Source organism: Gossypium arboreum, chromosome 13, assembly GCF_025698485.1.
Source record: "Gossypium arboreum isolate Shixiya-1 chromosome 13, ASM2569848v2, whole genome shotgun sequence".
Lineage (NCBI taxonomy): Eukaryota > Viridiplantae > Streptophyta > Magnoliopsida > Malvales > Malvaceae > Gossypium > Gossypium arboreum.
In genome coordinates, this window is record NC_069082.1 from 21,578,135 (window position 1) to 21,590,810 (window position 12,676).

Here is a 12,676-nt window from a genome sequence, read left to right on the forward strand (position 1 = left end):
GGCAAACTTATTCTCGAGGACTCAAATATCGCATCCTAACTTACAAGATGTGGTATATTGTTATCGCGAGACGAGAAGGCCTTTAAATGCTAGTTTTAATTTATCTAATCTTTTTTTTTAAAAGGGATCGTATTTTAAATTTTTTTCGAGTTTTTAACCTTCGACATTAAGACATTAATTAATTAATCAGGTACCATTTTTGGGTGTCACAAGGGTGCTAATTCTTCCCCGTGCGCAACCGACTTCCGAACTCGTTTTCTCTAATTTCGTAGACCAAAATTATTGTTTTAGTAAATCAAAACATTTTATTAAAACGATCACATTACGAGGTAATCCGGTCACACCTCAATAAAAAAGATCCGTGGCAACTCCCGTGTTCGTCTTCATTTTTAAAATAAAACGAAGATCATTTTTAAAAAGAAAAAATGGTTTCGACAATTATAATCATCGGTATATCCGACTAGCACTAGGTGCAACTTCTGTCAATTTATTTGACTAGTGTTGGACACATAATTATAATCGTCGGTATATCCGACTAGTGCTAGGCACAACTTTTGTCAGTTTGTCTGACTAGTGCTAGGCACACTCTCTATATTTGTCAGTTCATCCAACTAGTGCTGGGCACAACTTTTGTCAGTTTGTCTGACTAGTGCTGGGCACACTCTCTATATTTGTCAGTTCATCCAACTAGCGCTGGGCACAAAGTTTAGTTATGGTTGAACCGCTAGGCACTGGGTGTCATTCAGTGAACATTTTAAATCGATAAGGTATAAGTAGTTCACTATAAAAGGTTGGTGAATGAAAACTATTATGGAATATGTATGAAATATCTAGTTGAATTGAGTGGTAAATTATATAAATATAACTATATATGCTATGGATTATGAAAATGTGGATCATTAAATTTATTTGAGATTACTTAATATAGAATCATTTCTTCATATGCAGGTTAGGTACTATTTTGTGTTTAACGACTCAGTATCCAACGATCAAATCCTGGACTCAGTGTTGATGATACTCTCTTTTATATTTTGGCATGTACTTAGGATGATATTTTGGGGTATTAAACTTTTAGTTTATAGTGATGAGTGGGTGTAATATGTCCTAGAAGTTGAGTCTTTTAAACATGTGATTATAGGTGAGTATACATATATAGATATGGTGGATATGTGTTTGGAACATGTTGCAATGGTTGAGATTGCTTGTGTATATGTTGAATGTTATAAGTTTCAATGAAATTGGCTTTTGAGAAATGTATGGCATAACTTATTGAGTTGAGTTTTGGTTTATGAATTTTATGGATTAGATGTATAAAAGAGTAAGATTTGTACTAATTGAATGATCATTGAATTGTGGTGTCAATGATGGCACATTGGTTAAGCACTTGAATTGTAGGTATTTGGTATGTTTGGACTTGTAAGTGTTTTTGGTCATGAATTTGGTAGTTTTAGACATGGTTTGGTTAACAAGTTAGGTGAAAATTTTACCTTGTTTTTGAAGCAATTTGTGGAACACACGGCCGTGTGACCCACACGGTTTATCCACACGATTGTGTGTCTTATTGTTTTTAGGTATAGATTTCACAAAGCCTGGCACACGGTCTGCAACACGATTGTGTGTCTTGAAAATAGTTAGTTACACGGCTTGAGACAAGGCCAGTGACACGGCCATATGACCCAACATCGATTCTTACATGGGCGGACACACGGGCTGAGACACGACTATGTGTCTAGACTTTGAGTCCTAACTTTCCAATTTTGTTGTGATTTGACCCTGAAATGTTTCCAATCTATTCTTAAGGCCTCAGAGACTCATTTAATGTCTGTATATGTATATTAGCTTATGAATGGAATGTGATTGATTAATTGTAATCATGATTGAATAATTATCATATGAACTGTTAAATATTAAGAATATTATTGTAATACTCTGTGACCCTAATCCAATGATGAAAATGGTTTAGAGGTGTTACATCATCGATTCTAGTTTTACTTTCCATACGAGTTCCAATCGGGATTGGTTTACAACATATGAAATAGTGTTTGAATGTGTTATTTTGATGGGAAATAATACTTCATGTAAAATAACAGGTATTGGCATGATAAAAATCAAGATGTGCAATGGAGTTGTTAGAACACTTAGTGGCGTACAACATGTACCAGAATTGAAGAGGAATTTGATTCATTCAGTACTTGATTCAAAAGGGCATAAGTACACAGCTAAAAGTGGGGTTTTGAAGATTAGTAAGAGTTTCAATAAAGACCAGCAAAAGCAAGTGAAGCTTTAGATTGATCCAGGATCTACAACAGAGTCTACTTCTTAAGTTAAAACAGAAAATCAGAGTAGAGTTGCTTCTTCACCACAGTCAGCACTATAATATCTATTGCCAAGAATTGACCTATAAGAGAAATTAAACCTCTAAAAGGGTACGCTGAGGCTGATCAAGTTGCTTATGCTTTAAATGTGGTTGAAGATATAGATGCAAATTAAGAGCCATCTACTTATTTCGAGGCAATTATTGTGAAGATTCAAGAAAGTGGATGATTGCCATGCAAGAAGAGATTGAATTACTCCATAAGAACAAAACATGGGATCTAGTGAAATTTCCTAAAGGTATATTGTAAATGGGTGTTCAAAAATAAAGAAGAAACTCTAGGAGTTGAAAAACCCAGTGTAACACCCCAAACTCGGCCCAGACGTTATGGCCGAATCTGACGATGTCACATAATAGTGTGTTTGGAAACTAAATTATTACAATAAAATCATTTCCATGTTATTACCTATTTTTATCTCTTATTTAAAACATTTGCTTTAAAACGTTTCTCGTTGCGGAAACTTTTAAAACAAAGCAGTTTAAGTAATCGTGAGTTTAGAAATGCGTTAGCTTTTTGAAAACCAAACTTCCTACGACTAGCAGTTATAATTCCACAAAAAATAAATAAAAACCAAATTTAAGAAAAAGTCCCAAGAGTCCTCAAATTACATACCAATAATAAAACCATAAAACATAAATTAAAAAAAAACGTAAAGTCCAAAAATTGTGGTCACCGTCGAGTCTTCCGCCGCACCAATCCGTCCAGGTCTGGAGATTACCTGTGCACATTAAACAGAGAGGGGTGAGTTTACGTAAACTCAGTGTGTAATCCCACATAAAATAAACAATAGTAGACACAGTGCACAGTCAAATATAGTTTTGGGCCTAAGCCCCTTTCAGTATCAGTAACGGTTGGGCCCTAGCCCATCTCAGTATAGTATCAAATATGCAGTAGGGCTTTAGCCCATAACAGTATCAGTATGCATTAGGGATTTAGCCCATTACAGTATTAGTAGCAATCATGCAGTATTCAGTATCAAAATCCTATCCAACCAACCTTGACACACAATCTCCGTCCAACCCTACACCCCATGTAGGGATTAAATTAACCCACCCATCCCTACACTCTAGGTAGTACCAAATGCGGCACAAAATAGTAATTTGCAGCTAAGTTGCAAGTATATTAGGCTTAAGAGCCTTACAGTACACTTTCTCCAAATATAATCAACCCAACCCCATGCAATGCAACATACAAATCATAACATGTTATCTCATGATATCAGTACAAATAACCAGTTCAATATACATGCATACTATCATTATGCTCAATATATATAAATCAAACAGTCAGTTCACAAAATTAAGGGTCTAAGTGATGCTTACCGACCCTACAGTAGGTTCACAGTCGACTTGCACCTTAGTAATCCATTTAGTGAAAATGGGCTCACATGCCCAAATGGCCTGCCCGTGTGGGCTCACACGCCCGTGTGGCCCCCACAACCCAATTTGGCCTTGGCCGTCACACAGTCATGTCTTGCATGCATGGCCTGACCTTGTCGATCGTACAGCCGTATGGTCACACATTGTTTACCACATGGGAAACCACTCGCCAGTATGGCGTCGACAATAGGGTTTTCGGCTTTTGCCAAAACCTTATTTTCTACGTTTTGGGTATACACCTGTATCATTTTTTACGCAAAAGCAACACCAACTAATTCCAAACCTATAATTGACCAAAATACTACTCAGTTAATCACTTAACTGACGAATTAAAACCAACCCGAGCGGGTTATTCAACTATTAAGCAATTGAAACTTACCCCCAACGCTTGAAATCGATTTGCTTACGAAGTAGTACCAGAAGAGTCTTGATCCTAGTGAAATGATGCTGCCCAAACATTAGAATAACCCTTAGTCAGAAACTTAACATTCTCAACTGCAAACCACATAAAACCACTTACCGAAGTTGTACACGAAACGCCAAAATAAGGAACAAAAGTTCCATTGCAGTCAAGATGGGAGAAAAATTGAAAGAAAATGGGAAGAGAAGGCTAGGTTTCAGCAAAAGAGAGAGGAAATCCCAATGGAAAAATCGGTAGAGTTTTTGCAGAGAAACAAACGTAAAAAAGATGAGTACTTACTAAACGATAGCAGTTAATTGTGGAATGACATGAGACCGAATGGAAAGAAGTTGAGGAGAAAAAGAATGGGAGAGCACAAGAATTTTGGTAGCAAGAAAAAACAATAGAAAAGGAAAACGACAGCAAAAAGGGAGAAGAGGAGAAAAGAAAATCGAAAATTTTATTTTTAGAGAAAAGAAAAGAAAGGAAAAAAATATGAACAGAATAATTTGATAAGAATCCTGATAACCCCAAAATCCCTTAATTCACTCCTAAACTCTCTCCATCAAACTTCCATTACTCAAATTTCCAATACAACTTAAACTCTTAGCCATTAAACCGATAAAAAATAATCTCCCTTGCTCACACAGGGATTCGAACACAGGACTATAAGTAAGCCAACACACTGCTTAACCACCAAACCTGCAGGCCCATTCTGATATAACCTTATCAACAATTAAATAAAAGACTATTGACCAAAGATTAGGCTTCATTAAAAAAAAAATACCAAAATTTGCCCAAGTCATGGCTTGAATTTGGGACCTCCCACACACAGCCAGAACACTTAACCACTGAAGCAGATACTCAATTGTGTCACACATTCGCAAAAACAAAAATTTAAATTTTAGGGCATTACACCTAGATATAAAGCAAGGCTAGTTGCAAAAGGTTACGGTCAGATTCCAAGTGTAGACTTCACAGATGTGTTTTCTCCAATTGCGAAGTATAGTTTGATTCGAGTCTTACTTGGTATTATGGCCATGTATGATTTAGAGCTTGAACAGTTAGATGTAAAAACAACGTTCTTGTATGGAGAACTTGATGAAGATATTTACATGTAACAACTAGAGGGTTTTACCGTCTCAAAAAAGGAGGACTATGTTTGCCTGCTGAAAAAGTCCCTTTATGGCTTGAAATAATCACCAAGGCAGTGATACAAGAGGTTTGATTCTTTTATGACTACTCATGATTTCAAAAGAAGCAACTTTGACAGTTGTGTTTATTTTAAGAAAAACGGTGATCGTTCTTTTGTGTATCTACTCCTTTATGTTGATTACATGTTGATAGCAACCAAAGATAAATGAGAGATAAGAAAAGTTAAAACCCAGCTTAGTAAAAATTTGAGATGAAGGATTCGGGAATAGTAAAGAAGATAAATGGAATGGAAATTCTTAGAGATAGAAAAACATGTAAAATGTACCTAAGTTAGAAAGGGTACATTGAAAAAGTTCTTTGCATGTTTAATATGCAGAATGCCAAACCTGTTAGTACTCTATTAGCAGCCCACTTCAAGCTTTCATTGGCTTTGTCTCCATAATCAGATGATAAGATTGACTATATGTCATGTGTTCCACATTCTAATACAGTGGGATCTCTCATGTATGTTTGCTCACGTCTACATTTATCATATGCAGTCAGTGCAGTTAGTAGATACATAGTGAATCTTAGTAAAGAATACTGGAAAGTAGTTTAGTGGATTTTCAGATACTTACGAGGTACTACTAATGTTTGCTTACAGTTTGGAATAATTAGATATTTTGTCATTAGGTATGTTGATTCTGATTTTACCGGAGACCTTGATAAAAAAAAGATCATTCACATGGTATGTCTTTACTATTGGGGGCTGCGTAATCAGTTGGAAAGCCACTTTGCAATTTACAGTTCCTTTATCTACTACTGAAGCTAAGTACGTGGCGATTACTGAGGCTTGTAAAGAAGCTATTTGGTTAAATGGACTCTTTGGTGAACTCAATAAAAACCTTCAGATTAGTACAATGTTTTGTGATAGTCAGAGTGCCATCTTCCTTACGAAAGATTAAATGTTACATTAGAGAACAAATCACATTAATGTTTGGTATCATTTTGTGCGTGATATTATTGCTCGTGGAGATATTATTGTGAGCAAAGTTAGTACTCATGAAGATCCTACAAATATGATGACTAAGTCACTTCCTATAACCAAGTTTGAGCATTGCTTGGACTTGGTTGGTGTTCATTGTTGAGGAACACCTCTTAAAGGGGTTTCGTGGAAGAGGTGGAGAACTTGTTCGTTGAGAATCTGTGTCAAGGTGGAGATTGTTAGAGTTTAATGACTCGAATCCTTGTTAAAATAAAATACAGTGGTAAAATAAAATAAAAGTAAAATCCATATAGAACTATACTTCTTTTATTTTACATTGATTAGAATAAGATTTTTCAACCTTACTACACTTCATCTATTTGACATTGATTAGAATAAGGTTTTTCAACCTATAAATAGATGTAGTCTAAACTCTTATTGTATCATTCAAATTCAACATCAGTAAATTTTCTTCTCCTCTACCCCTGGTTTTTCCCAAAGAGTTTTCCACGTAAATACTGTTTGTTTTATTTTTATTTTTCTTATTACTTTGCGATCGTTCTATATTACCATTATCGACGTTAGTTCTACAAAAATTATTGAATATTTTGATTCATTTGAAAACAAATTTTAACATTATTATTTTTATTATTTTTAAACAATGTCTTTAAAGAGATTTTTATCAACAATAATTCACTAATTAATTTAATATATGTATTCGATCTATTAAAAATTAGCTTTTAAATTTATTGATTGTTTAGATTTTTAAATTTTTAATGTTATTATAAAGAGATTGATTTATATGATAACTTACAAGTTTATATAAATTTTACAAATAAATTTAAAAATGTTATATTAAATATTTAAATAAGGAATTAAAATATTTTTACGAGGAAATATTAATAAATATTATTATATAAAAATAGTTTATTAGCTAAGTGTTCATTTTTTAAAAATAATTTGGATTCGAATATTTTTATATAAAAAAATTACTCTACATGATTATTCACAAATTAATTTAATATATCTATCCAACCTTCTAAAATAAATTAAGATAGAGTTCGTGTGCACATTAACTAGCAAGTCAATTAAAACTTGAATTAGATTCATTGAGAAATTTCGAAATGTATATTTTTATTTATGAGGAGTTGGTTTTCGAACTCTCAATGGAAGGTGTTGTCTTACTTGAGAGAATGCTTTAATCGATGGCTAGTGTGAATATAACCTACAAACTCACGAGAGGAGAAATTTCAATATTGTTAGAAATTAATTACGAAAAGTGTGCTTGTGCGAGATTGAACCATCAATCAAGACTTTATATGTTTTACCTTAATATATTTGGCACCACTTGACTATCGACTAAGATGCTCCCATAAGTGGGAGATAAATCTTTTGAGTGAAACAAAACCTTCCATTGAGGGTCCATAACATAACTCCCTTCAAGAATTTTATTAATAAATAATTTTATTTATATGACTTGTAATAGACACATATTTAAAGTAGTGGATCCACATCCCGTTGCTTTAAAACAAAATTTAAAAGAATGAAATTAATTTTAATTGAGTATTTAAAAAAAGTGTATGTTTTAAATTTTTTTATTCTATTTAATTGATAATGAATGTTTAAAATTGTGTATTTTATTTGCTGATTGAGTTTTAGTTCAATATAGGAGGGCGTAGGTTTGAATGTGTTTTATTCTAATTATAAGTTAGGCAGTATGGATAGTTTTAAGTATTTTGTCAAAAAGAACATGTATGATAATAATCTATATAATAAGATTGTTAAAAAAAAATTGTATATTTTATTTTAAAAATTATTTTAAATTTAAATTTAATAATTATATTATTATCTAAAAAATAATCGCAGGGAAATAATTCTAGTTAATTAATGATTTCAAAAGCCAAGCTGTAAAAAAAAAAAATGTGGCACAATTAAAGAATTATATATTTGGCGCCAATGAATTCCCGGGAAAACGCCGGCGCGCTCAAAATTTAAAAAAAAAAAAGGCCTAAATTCAGCTTTCTCCCGCCAACTTCGTCATTTGTCCTTTTCATCGTGCATTTCTCATTTTATTTTTCCATTAAAAAATATATGATGAGCAGCACTTAGTTCTCCATTTTCCACAGCATTAGAAATCAAGTAAAGGAAATCCAATAATCCGTTAAGCCACCCAGTTTTGGTGCCAATATGGACCTATCAGATATAGCGAGAAAGCTTGGTCTCTCAGAGCACAAGTTGCTGGTCCGAAAGGCAGCGGAGCTCCGCCGCCTCTGCGATGTCCAGTTCGATTCTTCCATTATCGGTGTCGTAAGTGCTTCATCATATAATCATTTATTACTTTAACTCCAATATAGTTCAAATGTGAATCGTTGATCTATTATTTCCCCCCTTTTTCTGTTTCTGTTTGTAGGGAGAGGTTTGTAAAGCTGTAATATGCTTAGAAATTGCTGCTACAAGGTATGATGTGTTATCTATTTCTTTGAATGTATCTTAAAGTTTTGGATTTGGGTTCCTTTTTAAAATTGGAATTGTTATGAAATTTGTAGGTTTGGGGAGGTTATTTTTGATCGGCAGAAAGCTGTCAAGTTAAGTGGAATGTCAGAAAAGGCTTACAATAGATCTTTCAATTCCTTGCAGAATGGTCTAAATATCAAGTGGGTTTCTCATATTTTTCTTTATTTATTTCCTTTGAATTGTATAAAACTGGGCTATTATTTTATACTCAGATTTTCACTAACTTGGGAAAAAATGGTGCTTCAGAACAAAGCTGGATATTAGGGAATTGGGGATTCAATTTGGATGTGTTAGGCTCATACCTTTTGTGAAGAAGGGCTTATCTCTGTAAGATCCTTTTCCATTTCATATATTATTTTTGTTTATCTGATTACGTTTCCATATCATTTATGTGTTTGGAAAAATGCCTGAATGGGTAAGTCCCAATAGATGATCTTTAATTGCTAGGATTGTTACAATCGACGACTCTTCATTTGATATTTAAATGTTATGTTATCTTATGCTTTTCCTTTACCATCCTTTGAACTGTTTGAGTGACTTAATTTATGTTTATGTCAGCTACAAGGATCGGTTTTTGGCATCACTGCCTTCTTCCAGGCAGGCCAGTGCAGACTTCACCAGGCCAGTGTTTACTGCTGTGGCATTTTACTTATGCGCTAAAAAACACAAGGTAATGTGCACTTAATTCATCCTATTAAATGTTTTTATTCCTCTATTTGCCTGTTTTTCACATAAATTATCTACTTCACAGCTTAAGATTGACAAGGTTAGGTTGATTGAAGTTTGTGGCACCTCTGAATCTGAGTTTTCTTGTGTAAGTAACATGTTGTTTTATTTTACTTCCCTACATGTAATCCTTTTATTGTTAACTTATAAATGTTTAATGCACTGAACATTTGCTTGGAACTTTCAATGCAGGTCTCCACCTCCATGAAAGATCTGTGTCATGATGTTTTTGGGATCTCAAGTGAGAAAAAAGATCCCAAGGAAGTGAAAGGAAACCGAGGTAGGTGTTCATTTGGACTTACCCTAGAATTGGCTGTATATAACCATGTGTATGTAAGCATTTGATGGTATCATTTGCAGTACAATTTTAGTACCATATATTGGCTTTCAATACTAGGGAATTTATTTTCTCTAAACTTTGTTTTGATGTGTCTGCAGAACTGCTAGACGTGTTACCTGAAAAAAGAAAATTTGATGATGGTGGTTATTTATCTGATGAAGGACCAGAGGTAACACTGCATTATCTGTAATATTAGTTTACTAAATGTCGGATGAAGTAGAATTCATTGTTTTCTATATATGAATCCTTGTGTTTTGGCTTTTGTAACAATTTCTGCAACATAATCTGTCTATTTAATTGGTTGTACTGAACAAGTGCTTGGGATAATTGTATGAAATTATTGTTTCATGATCTGAATCAATGATGAGGCTTCTATTATATCATCCAAAAGATTAAAATCTTTAATGTCTAAGCTCTGCATGGGTTTTTCATTGGTCTTGCAGCAGCCTTTCTTGGTGATTCTAAGTCTTTGATGCTTAGCAAGGCAGGCAGTTATAATTTCTAAGAGAATTTGAACCGTTTGAGATTTAATCTCAGCACTAAAAGCTACCAGAAGTTTGTGATATTGTTCTTGAAAACAACATTTGTTTATTTTCTTGTGCATCAAAATATTGTAGGGCTAACCTGAACCTCTTGCAGCTTTCAAGTTACAAGCGAGCAAAGAAAATGGAGAAAGCTGGTTATGAAGAGTGGAAATCATCTGTTCTATCATCTAACAAAAAAAGCACAAAAGGTAATGAAAGAATTTCCTTTGCACTGCAAATGAACTCAAAAGAAAACCAGCATAACTGATCCTTTATACATATCTCTGGGTATTTTTCTTCAGCTCTTTGCAAGCGCACCACTCAAACCAGTCTTGACTTTCTCAAGGAAGTGTCAGAGGCAAAGGAGTTAAAAGCTGCATAGAAGAATAGAATACATGTAGTTATAAGTTTGAAAAGGAAAAGAAAAATCTAGAAAAGGAGTAAAGAAATTAGCCATGCAAGTTTTGTACATGACATTGAAATGTTTATATCTTGAATTGTCTAATGACTAGCCTTATTATCGTTAGTAATAGTTCTAAAATTGTGTTGTGTAGTAGCTATGACCAACAATTTCTTATCTTTATCGCACCAAATCTACTGCAATTGGTATGCTCATAATGACATATATTGTCTAACATCGGGTATCTGGTTACTAAGTCATTTCGACGATGATGCCGGAGCCGGAGTGTTGGTGATGTTCTCCAGTAATCTGATTGAAGGGTTTCTCTTTAATATTAATATATTTTATAATTGAATTTAAATGAAGAGTATCCTATGAACAAAAACATAATAATAAAAAATAACCTAACCAATAATTATAGGAACTGAGGCAAATTGAAGAAAAATTTAAAACCGAAATTGATCTGATCAATGCAATTCACAAGCTTTTCTTTCATCACTTTTGCTCATATAATTTGTAGCAGGCTTAACTATTTCTTTGTTGTTAATGGATTCAAATATTTCATGCCTTAGCTAAGCAAATATTAAGCAATTTCAGCTGTGAAATTATTTATGTATTGTAGATTTGAAGTATACATACTATGTGTAGGCAACTCCGCTGCAACCCTGCAGCCATCACCTTCCTTTTGCTCTAGCTAGACAGTTTTGTTTTGGCAATGGTGGTTTTGGGTACTAGGCAATATTTTTCTGAATAAGACTTTCGCGAGAACAAGTTATCCTTGTCGCACATGTTCGGAGCTTTGTACAATTATCGGCTGGAAGTGCTTCTCATTGACATGGTCGACGGCGATTTATCATATATCCTCTCCAGCACGTCGGCTCGAACTTCCATATTTTACTCCACGTTCGCCACTGTCAAAACGGTTGATGATCATTTCCATCAGTGGAACATTCCATTAAGTTTTTGGATCTAATTAAAATATTCAGATTTTTAAAATTTTTTTGGAAGTCTAACTAAAAATTTTAAAAAAATAGGAAGAATTAATGAAAGTTTCCCAAAAAAAATAAAAATTGTAAGGTCTAAAACTCAAAAACTCTCCCGCTCTGGCGCAGGTTAAATAAGGAAATTATACTTTAAACCCTTTAAAATTTATAAAATTATAAATTAATACATATAATTATAATTTGATTTATTTAAAAATTATAAAAATATCGATTTAATTCTAAAAGCTAAAAGATACAAGTAAATATAATGTTAAAATTGTAATTTTAACTCTCATAAAATATATAACTTAATTTTAAGCTCTCAAAAAATTTTAGCTTTACCCTTGCGTTTCATGATGTTTACGTCAACCCCATGGTACTAACTACAACTTTGTGCAACCGAAATAATTAAAACCTAAAATGATTGTACTTATAATGTCTATATCCAAAAAGAAAAAAATTAAAATTCAAGTCTTAAACTTCAACTATCTAAATTAGAATGAGCCAAACTTGAAATTTACCCAAGCCCAATTTTATGTCTAAGCTTTAATGAATTTTGAGATTCATTTCATGTCTTGAACAAATATGTACTATATTGATACCAATCATAGCTGACTCAATTTTAGTTACTTTAATATTAAAATGAAACTCAAAATCTATCATGTATAAAACAATATTAAACGATCAAGTTAATTTCCTCGTAAATTCGCAATGAAGATGGTAATAATGATCCAAAATAATTGTATTATTTCACTTAAAAATACCCAAAGGAATGTACATGGATCCGAGAACTCCTTTATTTCAATATTTCTTTTTTCCAAAGCGTTTTTGGGCTACCGTCGGTCATAATGTGAGGCAAAAATGAGGGACCTATCTATTCATTAAGAACCAACCATTTTCCCTATATTTGGAATAA

At 33.2% G+C, this 12,676-nt stretch overlaps 1 protein-coding gene across 1 annotated transcript; it reads left to right on the top strand.

Annotated features, from left to right (window-relative positions):
* Positions 1-8,253: 8,253 nt before the first annotated feature.
* LOC108466612 (origin of replication complex subunit 6) lies at positions 8,254-10,918 on the top strand. The gene is made up of 10 exons (XM_017766997.2): positions 8,254-8,580; positions 8,684-8,730; positions 8,820-8,927; positions 9,034-9,114; positions 9,346-9,457; positions 9,539-9,601; positions 9,706-9,793; positions 9,952-10,022; positions 10,493-10,586; positions 10,680-10,918. The coding sequence occupies exons 1-10, from the start codon at positions 8,461-8,463 to the stop codon at positions 10,757-10,759; spliced, it is 864 nt and encodes a 287-aa protein (XP_017622486.2). The 5' UTR covers positions 8,254-8,460; the 3' UTR covers positions 10,760-10,918.
* The last annotated feature ends 1,758 nt before the right edge of the window (positions 10,919-12,676 follow it).

Excerpts from the sequence above, each read along its gene's own strand:
- LOC108466612 (XM_017766997.2), top strand. The coding sequence starts at position 8,461 with ATGGACCTATCAGATATAGCGAGAAAGCTTGGTCTCTCAGAGCACAAG. Across the intron at positions 8,731-8,819 it reads TTAGAAATTGCTGCTACAAG|GTTTGGGGAGGTTATTTTTG; the intron begins GTATGATGTGTT and ends TGAAATTTGTAG. Across the intron at positions 9,794-9,951 it reads GGAAGTGAAAGGAAACCGAG|AACTGCTAGACGTGTTACCT; the intron begins GTAGGTGTTCAT and ends ATGTGTCTGCAG.